We start from the raw sequence: 18,863 nt of genomic DNA, 5'->3' as shown, positions 1-18,863 counted from the left end.
TTATTCACTTCTCACCCCTTTACCTTTCAGCCCTGACATCTGCCCCCCCCAACCCATCACACTCACTGCCTACCCCTCCCCCCTCATTAGTGAGATGTCCCTTGGGGTTCCGCCTTCAACACAGACAGCCTCCAAGGTCACCCTGTCCAGACGTGTGTGTGTGTGTGTTAACGCCTAAATGCATGTGTATGTGATCACTTTTGGGCTCCGGTGTAATGTGAACATATATCTGGTACATTCACACACTATATAGGTAAATCTTTGATATCTTGTCTTTGATATCGCTTTTTCTCCCACCCTGTTCCTCTTTTATGCTATCTTTATTCTAGGAGGCTTGGTATCTGTGTCTGCAAGAGCACACATACATTTACATACATTTGAACCAGAAACTGACAGCAAAAACCTTTGGTAGATGTGTCCACTGTTTTTTTTTTTTGTGTGTGTTTGTGTGCCTGTGTGGGTGCATGTGTTTGTCTGTTGGTTTGTGTGTGGTGTGAGTGCTTTCCGTGTGCCTTTGTTTGTGTGAGTTTGCATGGACATGTTTTTGTGTGTGGTTGTGGTTGTGTGTACGTGTGTGAGTGTTTGTTTGTGTTTGTGTTTGTGCACGTGCGTGCGTGTGTATATGTGCATGCTTTCATACACTAGTGGGGTAGTTGCTGTGGTGGGTGATCCATCATGCCAGCTGTACAGGAGGTAGGGGAATACCATGGGAAGAGAGAGACATACATTACCAACTGGATGTTTCACAAACAAAAGCACAGAGAGGCATATAGCCATAATACATAATGTGGAAAATATAGAAACCAAACCAAAGCCCTTTGCAAAATACTTTTCATACGCATCAATCATTATGAATACAATCCTTTTTTAAAGGAAAAGGCGATCACATCACTACATATACATATAAGTTGATTTATTTGTGTATGTGTCGGTGGTTGCACCATGTGTGATGTGAAGTGTTAAAATAAACAACAGAGCAATATTCACACTCTCATGGGCATTTCAAATACTACTCCAGTTGTTAAACATTATTATGTTATACATGTTACAATTGTGTTACGAGGACTACATGGGAGCTTCAATTAAGTGGTTTTCAAATGCACAAATAAATAATGGATATGCATTTGACTCTTTAGGGAGCGGGAGAGAGTGGAGTAGAAGAGGAGAGCACCGTGTGTGTGGTATCTGCCGTCTGGGTGTGCACAGTCCTAAAGCCCCCAATCACAGGGACAACGGGGGGGTGTGTTCAGTTGTCAAGCCCCCCACACCAGGCAACAGGGGGCTGTGTTCAGTCCTCAAGCCCCCCATCCCAGGCGACCAGAAACATAGCTTGTGAACAGAGACCCTCTTGAGGAAGGCTGACTCAGCTCGACACGCCCCCTCCTCCCCCATCTCGCCCCTCTCTCCTCTCCTCCGCTTTCTTCTGCCTCCCACCCACCCCATCCCGCTCGCTCTCTGAGTACCGTTCCCCCCCCCCACCCCTCTCTGCAGCACAGCTCAGCGGCTCAGTCATCGACGTGGCAGCCGAGGGAGACTCGTGCCTCTTCCCGCCTGCTTCTCTCTCGACGACCTTCTGGCCTGGCTGTGCTTCAGCGCTTCATTCTCCGCCGCCACCATCACCCCTCCTCCACTGCCAGCGCTGGTGATTTGATATCCCTCCATCTTTTTGGCGCGTAACTCTCGCCCCCTCCACGCTATGCTTGTCAGCTAGCCTGCGTCCCACCCCCCACCTCTTGCATGCAGACCTGCCGCCTTACCGCCTGCCTGACTGATTCCTCTGACGCCTCGCTGCCGCTTGCTGCCGTCGCTCGTGTGTGCTCCGACCCAAAGCGTGTGTGTCACCCCATCGGTAGGTAAACCTCTTGCGCCACATAGAGAGAGAGAGAGAGAGAGAGAGAGAGAGAGAGAGAGAGAGAGAGAGAAGAAGAAGGCTTCCCCTTGTTTTCCATATTCTGCCCGACAACTGCAAGGAACAGCTGGAGCCGAGGCTGCACTCTGTTAAAAGAGGGATTGGGTTTTCATCTCCCCCCACATACATTCCTGGGACGGTGCAGAGGAGGTGAGGAGAGGGAGGGACCTGGAGAGGGAGGGACCAGAAGTAGGACTTCAGACTCTGGACAACCCCCCCGCCCCCTCTCTTGCTCTGGGCTGCCCAGTTGGGGTCTTTCCTCTGTGTTGTTATGAGGACACACAAGGACACACACACGCCACAGTGAATACAGAGTCCAAATACTACCAAGTACTGACCGCCACCAGAGGGACTCACAGACATCACACTTGGTGATAAGTAAGGACAGGTTGACAAAGAGACGGACAGACGTGTCATGGTGTACAAGGATGGCAGCGGTTCCAGAATCTCTGGACGACTGAGATCGGGGGACCTACTCCATGCTGGGCTGGCGTTGTCGGTGCTGCTGGGTGAGTGACATGCATGTCCCCCCCGTTGCTGTTATTACCACTGTTATTATAACCACGTGACTGCATTTGTGTTAAGAGGCTAGTTAAGTCTAGCTGTCGACTCCTTATTTATATCGCTCTGCTCCAATTCCGTTTCCGCTGCTCTTTAATTAATTCTGTTTAATCACACATTCACGCACACACACACACAGACACATGCTGAAAGACACGAGCACACAGATGGACAGACACACACAATCACCGCCCCCTCTATCTCCCCAACTTTCATAGAGGCGTGTTCCTTGTGTTGTTCCTATGTTGCTTCCAATGACACCAAAGGTCACGTTGAAGGGAGTAGGGAGGAAGAAATAGTATTTTCTAAAATACAATTGGCCTAATGTATAGATTGCAGTCCCATGCAAATATATGTTGTGCATATCGAACATAGTAATATCTGTGTTCAAACACGTTTTTTTGTAGGCCTACTCAAAACCTTTCACAATTGAAGTAGTGAAAAGAATTTGAAGACATTGCTTATCATTTATAAAAAATATTATGTTCTTCACTCCAGTGCTGATCTTTCTAGTAGTCTGGAGTTTTGAAGCTTACATACCATTTTGATTCTGCCTTTTTAGCTGAGAGAGAGAGAGAGAGAGAGAGAGAGAGAGAGAGAGAGAGAGAGAGAGAGAGAGAGAGAGAGAGGTAGCCACAATCAAATAGATCTGGTGGTCGTTTAGTAAAATACATGGTTGGCTTCAACAATTAATGTCAGTTGGCTTCTTTGCTTAACATAGTAACTCCGTAGCAGAAATCCTAGCGTCAAATACGAAACACACTTAATTTAGACCCTGGTTCCGGTGGTGGAAATGCACTTAGTTCCTGCGATGGTTCCTCGTTCCAGGGTAAAGTTTGTGGGAAACACAGCTTTAGCCAGATGGATGGTGTGATTGTTCTTCCCATAAGTAAAACCACATCTTGATATGAGATGGGAACCGAGGGACATGCTAAACCCTGCAACACACACTGTTTGGCATGGTTTGTACTGACCAAACTAAAAATCATGCTTAAGCATTCCAAATTGAAAAAAAAGGTTTTGTTGGTACAGTAAGATATAAGGCATACTGAAATATGCTCGGAATGTTTTGGAAATATAATATATGCTTGGAGTGTGAGAAAATGTAATATAATTAATATTTCAGCATTTATTTTATACATTTAAGTTGGCAAGTAGGTCATGGCTGAATTAGCATACCCCTTTGAAGTGATCACATTATTGTACATTTCTATAGACTTCTTCTCTTTTTTTCCACCATGAGGGTGTAAAGTGATCGGTAGCAAGAGAGAAAAACAGCTTATGTTCAGCTACTCCCTTACATATGGACAAATACATCAAAATACCTCTAGGCTTACCTTTTTTTTTACACCAATAGCTTCCCAATAATGTACATGTACCTTGCTAATCTCCCCATTAACAACAAACAGAAAGAACAAAGAGCTTGCATTGCTATTTGTGAAATACCTATGTACGACTACCTAGAATGCATATTTAAATCTGTAAAAACAAAACGCTTGTATGATATAATGAAACGCATTACAAAACGAAATGCTTGAGGAAGTTTCACTGCGACTGAGCGCCCTCTTGGGGCAGCTTGGAAGATCACTGATGTTGATGTGATTGTTAAGTGCGTCATTTGATCACTGTCAGGAAGAATGGTATTACTAGGCAGCACCTTGCCTTGCTCTTTTCTTCAGGCACCATATACATTTATTTTATAATAATCATATTCAACTTGTAATACTGCTAACTACAACCACAACAACAGTAATAAGAAGAATAACATAATTCATTAAAGCTTTAGTATAAAATGTGAAGACAAAACAAAGTTAAAGTAATAGTTTATGCTAACCGTTGGTATTCAAATGTAAAGCACTGAAACATAGGAGCTAAACCACAGGAAACCTGAATGCGATTAAACTCAAGGATCTTCTTGCCTGTCGATTGGTCAGGGGCCACGGTCACTTCCGGTTCCTGACCGGACTGACCGTAATTCTCAATTCTCACCTTGGAGAGAAGGTATCACTTCCCTCTCAACTCCTTGCTCTCTCCATTGCTTCACCTTTATTTATCTATTTAACCATCCCTTCATTTAATCTTTCTGACCGTCACCCTTATTTAAGCCGGACAATCTCTCATCCCTCTACCTTCTCCTATGTCTCCCTTGTTCAAACATACATCTACATCCCCCTATCACTCCATTCTCCATATATCTGCTAAACTCTCTATACCCTTCTCCTCTCTCTCCCTTTTCCTCTCTTCACCCCTCTCATCTCTCTCTCCCCTCTCCTCTCTCCCCTCCTCTCTCTCCCTTTTCCTCTCTTCACCCCTCTCATCTCTCTCTCCGCTTTCCTCTCTCCCCTCATCTCTCTCCCCATATATCCCTCTCCTCTCTCCCCTCTCTCTTCTCTCCCTTCCCTTTTTCTCTCTCTCTGACTCCCCTCTCTCCTACTTCTCCCAACTCTCTCTATACCCCTCCCCTCTCCTCTCTCTCCCTCCCTCCCTTGTCATTTCTCTCCACTTTCCTCTCTTTCCCCTTTCCTCTCTCTCCCCCAGTTACCAAGGATTTATTGGTTACTATGTAAAGCAAAGAAGCCAACTGACACTAATTGTTGAAGCCAACTAAGTATTTCACTAAACGACCACCAGATTTAATCGATTGTAGCCTTTCTCTCTCTCTCTCTCTCTCTCTCTCTCTCTCTCTCTCTCTCTCTCTCTCTCTCTCTCTCTCTCTCTCCCTCTCTCTCACTTTATGATCTTAGTCCACATGAACAAATTTGGTCTCCACTGCACACATTTTTCATTGGGAAGTATTGAATGGTGAAATGATGGGGAGACATTGTTGTTGTGCTTAAAACTACAATAGTATTTGTTATGTTGGACATGGCAAAACAACGTATTGACAAGCCAGGTTGACCTGTAACCGGAAGGTCGCTAGGTTGATGATGGCTTCTCCCAGATAAGAGTTGAGATGTCCCTGAGCAAGACACCTAACCTAAGCAGCACATAAGTGCTAGGCGACAGCCAGCACGAGCTGGCTGTCGCCTAGCATGGTTCATCACCGTCGGCATGGAATGTGCGTATGAACCGTTATAAGTTGCTTTGGAGAAAGGTGTCTGCTAAATGCCGTAAATGTAAATGTATACATTGATTTAGAATTACACATTACTACACCTTGAGTTCTCTCAATATGCTGGAGTATCATCAACAATAAATCCCATGATGCATTCGGATGGCTAACCTGTAGGCCAGTAGGGGAATGTAACAGTTGTATGAAGTAGTGCAGAAACGCTATGTATTATGTATTATTGTGGTATATAATTCATGAATAATTAAGGATTGTAGTGGGAAAATATCAATATATTATAATGCACAGAGTATTGGTTCAGGTCGGGGCAGCCACTGGCTGCCATCCATCAATCCCTCCATGTGACAGAAAGGATCCCTCTATTGAAACATCAAACGCAAAAATTCCCGATGAACTGAAATCGATTATACAAAACAACGTAAACAACAGATGAAACCACAGCAAGCTCCAACTGGGGCCATTGCATCACCTTTGCCTCTGTGGTGGAATGTTTCAGGGAATCCAACCTTACATAAGAGGAGCTTCCTTGTTATTTTTGGATTATTGATTAGCTAAGCCTCAAACTATTGATCCCACTGCAGTAGGCTACTGCTGCTGGAATTACTATGAATATTTATATTTGAATACAATCTGGTCCAGAAACACTTACCCCTACAAACACATGCATACACACACGTAATGTTATCCTCAGCAGTTTTGCGCTGTGGGGTTATAAATAGGTGTGTGTTTGTGTGGGTGTTTGTGTGTGTCCAAAATCAACAATCTGGACATACGACCAGCTGTCCCGTAGCACCATGGCACTCCTAGCCAGCTATACTAATCAGAATCATACCTGCATTGTTATATGTTATATTTTCCTTAAAACAAAATGTTCGCTATTTGGGAAGAATTGCATTATAAAAAACAGTAACATATTTGTCTTTGATTCTTGTTTCACCATGTGACATAAGGAAAACCATGTATTTTAGGCTTTATTCCTAGTTGTGAGGGTCAACTGTGAGGGACATTCATATTTATGCTACTTCATTCAGTTATTTTATCAAACTGATGCTATATTTCAGCCCTTCTGAGGTCTTTAAACAACAAATGACCAGAAACACCTTCCCTTATCAAACTCTTTCTCTGTGTGTGTTCTTGGCCTCGTCCTGTGCTCTGTTTCCAGGGATCTGGTGCGTCAGTGGACTGGAGGTCTCCACAGGGAAGATAACAGTAATGGAGGCCATGAATGGCTCCACGGTCCTGATTCCCTGTACCTACTCTTCGTGCATCGGCATTCAAAAGCTCTACTTCAACTGGCACTACGATGACAACGGGACCATGCAGAAGGTAGAAACCCAACATGCTTCCTCACCTTGTGCCCACACGCACACCTAGAGCTCCGTTGAAAAGTAGAGCCATACCTGTTTTTGTCATGCTTGCAGGTCTCAATCAATCTTCAATCAATAATGAGGTTAAGCGACATAACCTCTGAAATGTAATGAATGGAGGTGTTGATATATGTGTGTGTGTGTGTGTGTGTGTGTGTGTGTGTGTGTGTGTGTGTGTGTGTGTGTGTGTCTGTGTGTGCAGCTCTGCGAGGGGTCGATCGCCGCCGAGGGCGCTGACCCCCGCTTCAGCGTGTACCACGAGCGCGTGGAGTTTGTTGGCAACTCCAAGAAGAGCAACATCTCCATCCTGCTGTACAACATCACCTTCGAGGACGACGGCGACTACGTGTGCTTTGCACGCAACTTTAAGGAGAAGAACCGAAACCACAGCGCCACCTTTACGCTCCGCGTGGTGGACCAAGGTGTGTAGTGGGACGCACGCGTAAACCAGGACAGTGGCACGCCCGACCCATGGCTGGAGGGGTACCGCTCAGTTGTTATCAAGACCTTTCACTAACACCTCATATGCAAATGGTAAAAAGTAGATGAATACACATGCAGGGGCGGAGCAAAGAGAGCCATCGCCCCCTTTCTACACAATGATTACTGAAAGAAGGCCCAGCAACTGGGAAACAGTGGGAAGATGAAGATAACATCGATGCTTATGCTCCCAGTGTGTTTATTTAGCCAACACAAATTAATATAAAACATCGATGTAAACACTGCAGTGGAAAACATATGATGGAATGCACCAAACGATAATTCTTTTCCGAAATGATAACAAGCCATAATGTGACCTTTTCAATGTCAAAAATAAATGACACACACTACCTGCAGTAGCCTCAAAAAACGACACTAGAACATACACCTATGCTTACCTGCACGCACACACACACACACACACACACACACACACACACACACACACACACACACACACACATACACACACACATAGACATACGCTGCACATTGGCACTCAATTTTACTGTTAATGAATGGGGTTCTGATTGGTTGAGAATTGAAGGGGAGGTGCCTGCAATGACAGCGTAGGAATTTAGAACGCAGCATAGAGCGATGAGAGATAGACGGGGTATGTCGTCTTCCTGATTTGTCTTCTGCTTTGGCTACATTTTACACTTTTATATGTATAGTTCATACTTGTTGTTGTCTCTCTTGTGCAGTGGTGGAGATTGACAACACCTTGACCACCATCATCGTGTCCGTTGTGGGCGGAGTCATCGGCTTCCTGATCATCTTCATGGTGGTGAAGGCTCTGGTCGTTCACTTCATTCTGAAGAAAGACGACAAGAAGTAAGCAGAGCACTCACAAAATCATGTTGCTTCTCTCCAGGCAAATTTGCTTCACATATGCTCTTGGGTCGAATATTTCCAATTATATTTCAGATTTCTGGTGAGTATTACATTCAGAATGAAAGGAGAACCAAAGCCATTGTCTACTGCCCCTAAACTAATGTTTCAACCAATTGAAATGAGTTGTTTTTATAATCATAATTTCATGATATAAAACATTTAATCATATCATATATTTTAATATTATTATTTTCTTTACTCCACAGTCATTGATCATAAACCCTGGAATAAAAACGACAGATCGGTTGAGAAATGTACATATTATACCACCAGGTGTTAGTGTGATTAGCCCTTACAAGCCGTTTTGAAAATCGGCGTCTTCTGACATCACTCGTGGGTGTGTCCCCCTAGATGTGTGCTGGATAGATCTACCAACCTACCCAGTGGATAGCAAATGTTGCTCATTTATCCAGCATACATCTAGGTGGACACGCCCGCTAGTGATGTCAGAAGACGCAGATTTTCAAAATGGAGACATCTCTCAAATCTATTGGATGCACATCGTTTGGTCAACGAGCCCTCTGTACCCGGCAACCGGAACACCAGGGATACACCACATCTAGATAGTGGGGCAGGGGGGTTCATCAACAATAGTTCTTTAGACGGATTTATTAATGATTCATATGTTTTTGTCTGTCTTCCAGTAAAGAGTGTCTGGTGGGCTCCTCAGCAGGGGTGGACAACACGGAGAACGGACACACGACGGCCAAAGGCACCGAGGCCAAGGGAACACCGAAGGCATGAGCGAGTACACTGTGTCTGTGTGTTTACATATATATATAGAGGTCAGACACTACAGATGGACTGTTGTATCATAAGAGTGGCTGACCCCATTAGCTCATGTCAGACGATATTAACAAAAAAAATACACATCTATATATATATATATATATATATATATATATATATCATGCTTGAAATGTGGAATGTGTGAAGTGAGCCCGCCCCCTAGCTCTCTACCTGCGCCCTGCGTCATCAACCCTGCTCCGAGATGACCTCTCCACTACTTACACTTCCCAGCCTGGCCAGTCTCCACATCTCTCCCTGTAAAACACGATGGCTTTCAACAGACACACCATCGGGAAAGTCCTCTTGGGAAACTCTTGCAGTGTACGACGTTGGCTTGTGCACAGCAAGAAAGCGGCTGGGTTGCTTTTATTTTAAAAAGTAAATTTCATATGAATACTCCTTTCTATAAAATTCAAACTAGCACGTATGATCGTGCTCTTAGTATAATAGAAAACAAAAAAATAAGGATCTTTATTTCAAGGAGTTTGGAATCAAGGATTTTCTACTCTTCTCTGTTGTGGTGTCTATATAGCCACAGAACACAATCGCCCGGAACCACACAGCAGATCGAATACAGGAACACACACTTTACTATAGTGAACTGCCAACACTCTACTGCCGTGATGTCAACTGATAGTACGACAGCACAACCTCTCCTGCCAACGTCCGGTATTATCATCGCAGGACACGTGACCAATCCTGAACCGTTTTTGTTTACAAACTACACAACACTATGAAGCACAGATTTCCTGATTGGATGTTAATAGATAAACAGCTGCCACCAATCAAATGATGGCTCACCATTGGTTGAAGACATAAGATATCCAATCAGAAAGCCCCTCTGGCTGTAATCTGACCTTTTAACCTTCAAACCGTAACCACTGCCACAGTATTCTCAACTACTGGTTTACCAAGGGGTCCGGTATTTGCTGAGGAGGGCAGACAGAGAGATACCTTAGTCTTCAGCTTATAAATTAATAGTAGCAGAGTTCTCAGTAACAGTAGTAATAGTTTATAGAAATAGTTTTTGATGTGGCAGGGGCTGGCAAGTCTAACAAATGTGCTTCCTGAGGCAAAATAGTAGATTCCGTTCTGCACCACTTTTGGTCCCTTTGCTTTAGATAAGAAAATAACTTCCTCCATAGGGAAAAAAACAGGTGCCTGTTTGAGAAACCCAATAAAATACACTGAAAAGCAAATGAAATAAATAATACAAGGAAAACACGCCCAACCACCAACCTAGAAACAAATAGACTTAAATCATGCTGCTTCTGATTAATAACTGATGCATTTGGAGCATGTGTGCATTTTTTTCAGAGAACATATCTATGTCTGTTTGTCTCTGACATCACCTCATCTGTCATCATGTCAGAACCCCAATGTGTGATCCCTCAATGCAGATGAGGGACAACTGTCAGGGCGGAAGTTGACATTCATTCACAGCATGCTTTCTAAAGACTTCTTACAACTGCCATTGCTTCACAGGCCGTCACCCACTGAGCAGTTCTGCTATAAAAGCTTACAAGCACAGCTAGCACCACTTACCAGTCAGCCCAGTTATGGTGGCAGCACTTACGGAAGAAACAACTTACATTCATACTAAGATAGCCTAAACATGCCGTTTGACATAATAGAGACATGGAGGGCCTTTGCTACGCTAGCACGAGTCTTGCAATGCTCAAATCTGGCATAAACAGACCATTATGTTCTTCCCAAAACACATCTTTGTTTGTTGTTTGTATTTTATTTTATATTACCTGTTATCATTTTCTATTGAGGTCCTTTTTTGGGCTGGCCGTTCAAAAACGAGTAAAAATTGAATGTTTTGTGCAGTGGTGAAGAAAGCCAACAGTTCAGGTATGAAAATGACCGGATCAAATGATTGATTATAGCTTTATTACATATATTGATGTCTCATATGTAAAGGATACATTATACATGCACACTGTATGCATTTGATTCCTATTTTGCTCTGCGCCATGACTTGGAGATTTAGTATTTAGAAAACAATTGGTGTTGTCTTCTTTGTCACTTTGTGAGCTGTTGAGCTCCATTAAGAGTCATTACATCACCATTTAATGTTGTAAAATTAAGAGATTAATAAGACAAAGGCGTCATCGGATATGTAGGTCATCAATACTCTTATAATGGTTAGCATGTCCATTACCACTCACAGTCTGTATTCCAGACTTAATTGAGAAGCAGTGAGAAACACATCTCTGTTAAAGATCTATTATTTTGCTGCTGTACAGTGTCTCTACCAAAGCTGTCAGCAGCCAAATGCCCCCTAGTGGCGATGCCATGACAGTTCAGCTTTCCTCTTTTATCATGAATGTAGTGAGTACTTTGATTTAATCACATGATCTGTCGCTTAAAACGTACTTAGAAGTATTAGATCAGAGCTCCTGCAATAGGGAATCTCTTCTATGGGACTGTGACTTCTATGATACTGTACACCCACAAACACAATACCGCGGTTCAGCCTAACCAAACTGCATCTGGATCAGTACTTGGCTTACAAGAGGTTGCGTTATTGCAAGGAAGCAATTTCATTCTCGTTCCAAACTACATATTTTTTAAATTAGCATCTTCATCCGCGGCAGCTCGCTGATATTGGAGTGCATGCGTTCCATGTTTGCGTTCTGGAGAAGCAATAGAAGTGGTCTTCTGAGGACTGGCACTTCATGACATTGTAATAGAGCTGTGGTGGGACACTGTCTGTCCCTTGCACAGATAACTATGTATCCACATTGCACAAATGTATCTGTTGTACTGAAGACATCCTTGTTTAGAGTCTACCATAGAATATGACAGCTGTAATACTAACGGCTCGCTAAATAGGTTTCACAACTACAATTGGCTCCACAGCATAGAATTATTGGCATTTATGTGGCTACACTGCACAGAAAGAAATGTCACACCAATTCATAAATGAATTAGGAATTGTATTAATAAATCTATAATATATATTTGACTTAATGACAACAACACAAATACAAGGCAGAAGAACTCAGGAGAATCCAATCCGAATGCTTCCAACACCATTTGATGTTAATTTAATTAAACTAAAATATAACTTGAAGTGTAAACATATTTTGTGATGACACATTTTTATGGCCAGGCACAAATGGGTTTATTTTTGTATCTTGACCAGATATACATGTGTCAATCAAGCAGCAATGTACCATGCATGCTACTGTAACTAACACCACATACACGCACACACACACACACACACACACACACACACACACACACACACACACACGCACAAAAACACGCACACACATACAAACACACACAAACACAGAACGAGTTAAGCTGTTTCCCCAGTAACGTTGTGTGTTTGAATCTTCCAAAGAATAGCCATTTTGTTCATTCATGTTCAATTCAGCTACAACATCATAGTCAGAATTCAAATATGTTTTTTTTCCAAATCTTGTCTTCCATTTCAGACTTTATGACTATAAAACACGCATGTGTCTTTCAATTCTCCCATGTTGATGCATCCTTGTGCTTGCGTCTCTCCCTTGACATGCATAATGTTCCCTACATCCAAAGCATTGTTAAAGTGAACATCATGGCCTGTTTCCACCATGGACTTGAGAGGATAGTGCTATATTATATCAATAATCCAAACAAAACAGATAAACCAACCCCAAATCTCAAATCTAAGTGGGAGCATAGATTGTAACGAGACACAAACTGCTACAACCTACATCCATACATAATCGATTGCATTGCCTTGACGCATATAAATATTCACACATTTATTGAAGTGATTTTCTCCTGCATGTGTGCATGAGCTCTTAGATGAGCTGATCTGATCTTGGGAACCCCATACAAAACAGGCTTTCTTCTAAGCGGTGGTGCAGAGGCAAAGGCCTGACACCACCTCACAGAGGTGGGCCTTCAAACAGGAAATGGAAATGACCCTCGCCCCAAATCCACCCCTCTTTCTGGCAAATAAATAACCCTCACATTTCCCGTTTCCAGTATTGATTAAAACTTGGTTGAGAACTCAATTAAAACGGCAAGTGGGACACTAGATGTGCCCTGTGACCCCTGATCCCACTATGACCTCTGACCCCCAGTCCAAAACATGTTTTATTTACATTTGCACGATGGCCAACTTGGCTAAAGCAGGCACTTTAGATACTTATTGAATACTTTTTATTCAATGTTTAAACCTTAGTATTAATATATATATATATAAGAAAGGGGTTGACATTATTTTGTGTAATAACTATATCACTCTGATCCCGGGTAATGAATGTATGGTGGATTAAAAAACATGTCTATACCCAATAGATTATTATTATCGATCCTCCTGCTCATTCCAGGTACACACACGGGACAATAGTTAACTATCTAGAGAGCATTAAAAATAATGTAAATAAATGTCATTATTTTCTAGCCGAGTGAATCCAACTGCAGCATTGTAACGAAGCAGACACTTCTAATGACATGGCCACACTACAAAAAGTTAATAAGAGGTCTGTTCATGCTATACTACTAATAACTACAGCTTATCGAAATACATATAACAACCCTAATATTATTATTCATACGGTACACTGAACCAATGTCGTGAGATGCCATCACACGGCTACACTGCCGTGTACTCTTACAGCTGCGGTCACATGACTGCTATTCAGAACCAGAGGACCTGAGGCCTATGGCGGCAGAAGCTCACACTGCCCAACCAGGGTGTGATGTCCATTAATACTTCCCACATTCCAAACCCTTACAGAGAAAATACCTGATGACCGGTCGGCTTCAAACAGTATACACTGCCCCGAACACAAACAGAACTAAACCAGAGAACGTTTGACTCAAACATGAAGCAGCTGTTAAACGGAGTACATTGAGATTTGACTTGTTGTTCCTCTTCGATATGAGAAATTCACATTTGAAAAGAGCTAGGTATTTTTATGAAAGTTTCCTTTTAAATTATGTTGTACGAGTTTGTGTATGTTATGTAGAACCATGGATGAAACTAATATCATGTTTATTCTGCCTCATGCTCTGTAGTAGTATCATAATAACACATTGCATGATAGTATTATTCTGTATAACATTTATGGTGAACTGTAGAGGAAATCTCAATATTAGTCAGCTAGAGTTTGAATTATAAGCACAGGCTTATATTAACCTCACTTGTTGCCACAGTCCTGCTTTTAACCAATGTGTATGTTTTCTTTCTACATTTAAAACATCAGCCAAACTTACCACTAATATCAATGGAACTCCATGGTAATTACACAAATATCTCGGAGTAAACGACACAGACTGTGTCGTTCTAATCTTACCAGTTAAGCAAGGGACTCCCGGAAATGTCTCAGTTTACAATTTTCTGAACACAGTCTGTGAAACACACACTCCCCACATCCGGAGTCCCTCACCAAAACCACTTACCAAACTAGATCTGTCTTTCAGTCAGTGTTTAGCCGCTGCTATGTGTGTCCATGTTGCTCATCCTGCTCTCTGACTATGCAGGATGCTTTTCTTTTCTTTTATTTCAAACTGCTGAACTGGAAAATAAAACGATTATTTCAAACTCTTGATAATCCTGTTTTTCAGCCAATGATCAATACATTTTGCGTGTGTTTGTGTGTGTGTCCTGTCTGTGAGGAAGAGGATTGTGAGATGCAAAAGTGAGAGGATGAGAGTATGTGAGACATACATATTTAGCTGCATGAATAATGCAGGGTGAAGAGGCCTTGGCCACTTCTGTCGAGAATGTCAAGATTATATTCAGCCCAGCAAACCCACTTTACAAGAGAAAGTGTCAGATGGATTTCTTGAGTACAACCAGCATCTGGGGTTGAATCCATATTTAATCAAATATATAATCAACCAGTGGCATGGCATTGAAAAGCAAATCATTACTCTAAGTACAAATCATATTACTATGCAGGATCCTAAGTATGGAAGAAGAAAGAAAGATAACAGGAAAAGGAAAATAAAGGTTACGCATCCGAGAGGCAAATTTGACAACCCTTCAAGTAGTTTGACTGAATATTACTTAAATATAAACTAGTATTTTCTCTGCTACTATTACTAAAACTGTTCTCATTACTAATACTACTTTCAATATAATGAGAACTTTTTAATATCTATTTTATCGATCTAATCTCATCCTAGATAAGAACTCAAAAGATATCTAGATGCCTCCATCACACAGATTTAAATGTAAGGAAAAAAACTTTGACAATAAACTGATTATTATTCAAGTTAATTATGGGTTTGTTGCCATATCTCTGTTTTCCCCCTATAATAACTCTGTATTAAAGGTGATGGTATACTGCTATAACATTGCAGAAAGCATAATAATGTTTTACAGGCATGAACACACCTACTAGTGCAGTCTCCTTTCACAACGTGCCTGTTTGGCACGGACTGATTGCAATTATCTGGGTCCTCAGCAGTACAGCTGCCAAGTGTCAAGTCGATCGTGAGTAAGGTTCACAAAACACATATTCTGGTGTACCCTGTGATTCTAGACTCTGAAGGGCTCTCTGTCTCCATCTTCTGGTGTCTTCATTTCTCCACAACAAAGACTCACCAAACGCCAAAATTCAACTAAAATATTTCTGTACAAGTATAAATGAAAAGATTTGAATACGTCTTAACAATTTAAATTCTCCAGGTAATCAACATTCTCCCAAATCGCATTATAGACAGCATGTGGGCACACATAATGCATGCAGTACCTCTCAAGGTTCCCAGTCATTTTACTAGTTAATGATATAATTCTGCAAGATGAGAAAAATAAAAGGTTTGAGCGCTACGCAGGTTCTGTGATAATGATTTCTCTCATTGTGCTTCAGTACCATAAGAGATACAAAGGTTTTTTATACATTCATGACTGGTCTTTCATGACCAGAAGATGGTGCTGTGACTGAGGACATATTTCCTGAAGTCACAGCCCCCAGTATCAAGGTATCGGTAACAGTATCATAGTTTATACAATTACAATAAAATAAACAGAATCATACAAAATACATGTTACTTCAACATGTGGTTGGCTCCAGTGTGGATCCAGCTGTCTGTGCTGGCTAGACATGGGAACCAGGCCCTTGCAGTAATCAGGTCTTAGTATTGCGTTGTGTTATTTATTTAACACCACACAATGGTCACACGCTCATGTTTCAACGTTTCAATGAAGCAAAAACACAAATTTCAAAGCATAGGAAAAGCCATCTTGACTAACAGTAAAACAATGTGTCTGAAGGGAGCAATATGTCCTACTCTAGACTGCTAGATAAATAGATCCTTTAATAATCCTTTACAGGAAATAACAGTGCCACCGCATTTTCAAGAAGACACAACCCCACACATTTCCTCAGATAGCTTCCATACTTAATAAGTTAAAATACAATAGATAAATGCAAAAAAAGTGCAACGTTTTTTTTGTGCATTACAAAAACTTATAGCAGCTGGTATACAAGACTTCCGATATCTCTCAGTTTTTCACATTGGTGCAATGAAATCAGTCTCTGACTGAAGGTACTGCTCTTGTCAAATCAGTTGAAAGAATCTGCTATTGTAACTCTCTCTCTATGCAGTAAAGCAATGGAATCCATACATATATATATCAGGCCCAACACACATCCACACGTAAACATGTACATCATGTGGATGTAAACACTCCGCAATCAGCAACGTCGATCCTCACCACACATCGCCGTCTCTGATTACACCCTTCAAAATGGCTTCCAATTGGTCACTTGACTCACAGACTATGTGCTGAGTGTGCATAGTGTACCTGTGTGTGTGTGTGTGTGTGTGTGTGTTTGTATGTATGCTTGAGACAGTTCATCGAGGAGGGCTGTGGGGTGACGCAGCGGCACAGACTGTTAGTGTTTGATTGGCGTTGTCAACTGGTCTTCCACAGCCGACGGCGTCTCCCTTGCTTCCGACATGCCTAACCCCTTGATCATGGTCATGTTGGCACAGCTGTGCAGAGACACTACAGATGACTACAGAGAGAGGGAGAGACAGCAACAAAGAGAGATAGCGAGAGAGAGAGAGAGAGAGGGAGATGCAAGCACAACTAATCTCTTTGTTTCCTCTGTGTGGCTTCTGTCTTGTGGGATTCTCCCTCTTTGAAGAGAGTGTGAGTATGCGTGCTTGCAATGTGTGTGTGTGCATTCATGAGAGTGAAGATCTGAGTTCAACGTTGTCTCTTTTGTCTTGTTTGACTTCTAAAAGTCCTCCAGTGTCCTCGGAGGCAACCCGTCCACAGCCTCAGTTAACCTGGGGGTGGATCCAAGGCAGCTTGGATCAAGAAAGACATTTTCTTTCTTGTGTTGAAAAAGGACAGTCGACTACAAATGCAAACAGAAGATGAAAACAAGCAGAGGAGGTGAGCAAATGGAGGTGAAACAGTTGAACAGGATTATAAACCGCGGCATAAGAAACGGCGCGGTGTTGAAGTGCAGACGGTAGTTTGAGAGCAGACGTCGGAGGCTGTCGCGGGGCGATCGCAACAGACACCTGATGAGATTACAAAGAAAGACGTCATTTATCTGTCGAACTGAAAAGAAGTGATTCCGTCAAACTCCTCAACACTTTGCTGCCGCTGCTGCTGTTTATTGGCTTCCAGTCGGATTGAGTTAGAGGGGGGTATGAGTGGCTGAGATTCACAATGACATCTGCCTGACTGAGTGAGGGCAGGGAACCCTGCCCTTAGGCTGCAGACTCCTTAAGAGTTCATCCGTCTCCTTTCTGAACTCTCTCCTGCTCACTTTAAACTGTGGCTTGTATGTGACCAACTGTAACATACTGTTCATAGCAGTTACAGTCGATTAACATGACATCATTCTGGGGACAGGATGTCATTCAAATGGAGTTGAAGTAAAATGTTAATTTCACAATGGCTTCCCCAATGGATGGTTACTTGAAACACGATTGGTAGATAAGGGGTAATCATAATAATAATAATAATAATAGTTATATATTTATGTGTATATATATTTATAGTATCAGCAAGATGTGTGATCGCGAGGTTAAATCATATAACTGGTAACTGGTTTGTGAAAATGAGTAACAATAACACAATAAAAAAAAACATCTCACTATAATTACAAATGATGAATCATATGAAAGAAGGAATAGGGTACACAAATGTCTTTTTAAAGGGGGCTCAGTGCATCATAGTACAGAATCTTCCATCAAAGTAAGAGGAACTGAAATGGTAACGCCTCATTCCCACAAAGGAATTTGACCGCAAATCTAAGCTGCAGGTGTATTAGGCCACTAAGTTCACACACGGCCACTTTCTAGCTGCCCAATTTTCTTTCTTTCCTTCTCTTTTCGGTGTAGTGAGAATCACTTTTCACCACTGTTCTCGTCTCTGTTCTTATTTGTATTTTTGTTAACACAAATATTCCTCAAAAACGTTATACATTTTTTCTTCCCCTTTCATATTCTCATCACCGTCATGAGTCCATTTTTACTTTCCACACTATGGTCTTTACTTACGATGGGCACATTATCCATGATTTCATAACTGTGCCTTCCTTTGTTGCCTGCAATCCTTTTTTCTTTATTTAGACCTTTATCTGTCGCTCTATTATTTCCGCAAAATCTCACTTCTATTCAGAAGCCTTTTCTTGATCTGGTTCTCTCCATGCTCTCATCTCTTTGTCCGTTAGTGTACTGGACAGGAGTCTGGATGGATACTGTGTTCCAATATGCGGCTCACCCGGTTCTCCCTGGTCTCTTAAAGCCGTCCTCAAAATGGATGGATGTTATTGCCTCTCCTTTCAAGTGGATAGGATAAAAC

General features: G+C 42.0%; 1 protein-coding gene across 1 annotated transcript; it reads left to right on the top strand.

The window, feature by feature from the left end:
• Positions 1 to 2,183: 2,183 nt before the first annotated feature.
• LOC307072558 (sodium channel regulatory subunit beta-4-like) lies at positions 2,184 to 14,547 on the top strand. The gene is made up of 5 exons (XM_079731898.1): positions 2,184 to 2,418; positions 6,703 to 6,866; positions 7,110 to 7,329; positions 8,092 to 8,221; positions 8,926 to 14,547. Exons 1-5 carry the CDS (start codon positions 2,325 to 2,327, stop codon positions 9,023 to 9,025), a joined length of 708 nt encoding a protein of 235 aa, XP_079588024.1. The 5' UTR covers positions 2,184 to 2,324; the 3' UTR covers positions 9,026 to 14,547.
• The last annotated feature ends 4,316 nt before the right edge of the window (positions 14,548 to 18,863 follow it).

The sequence above is a fragment of the Pollachius pollachius genome (assembly GCF_949987615.1).
Source record: "Pollachius pollachius genome assembly, chromosome: 3".
NCBI lineage: Eukaryota > Metazoa > Chordata > Actinopteri > Gadiformes > Gadidae > Pollachius > Pollachius pollachius.
Note: the sequence above shows the minus strand (reverse complement) of the source record. Positions and strands in the feature narration are given on the sequence as shown.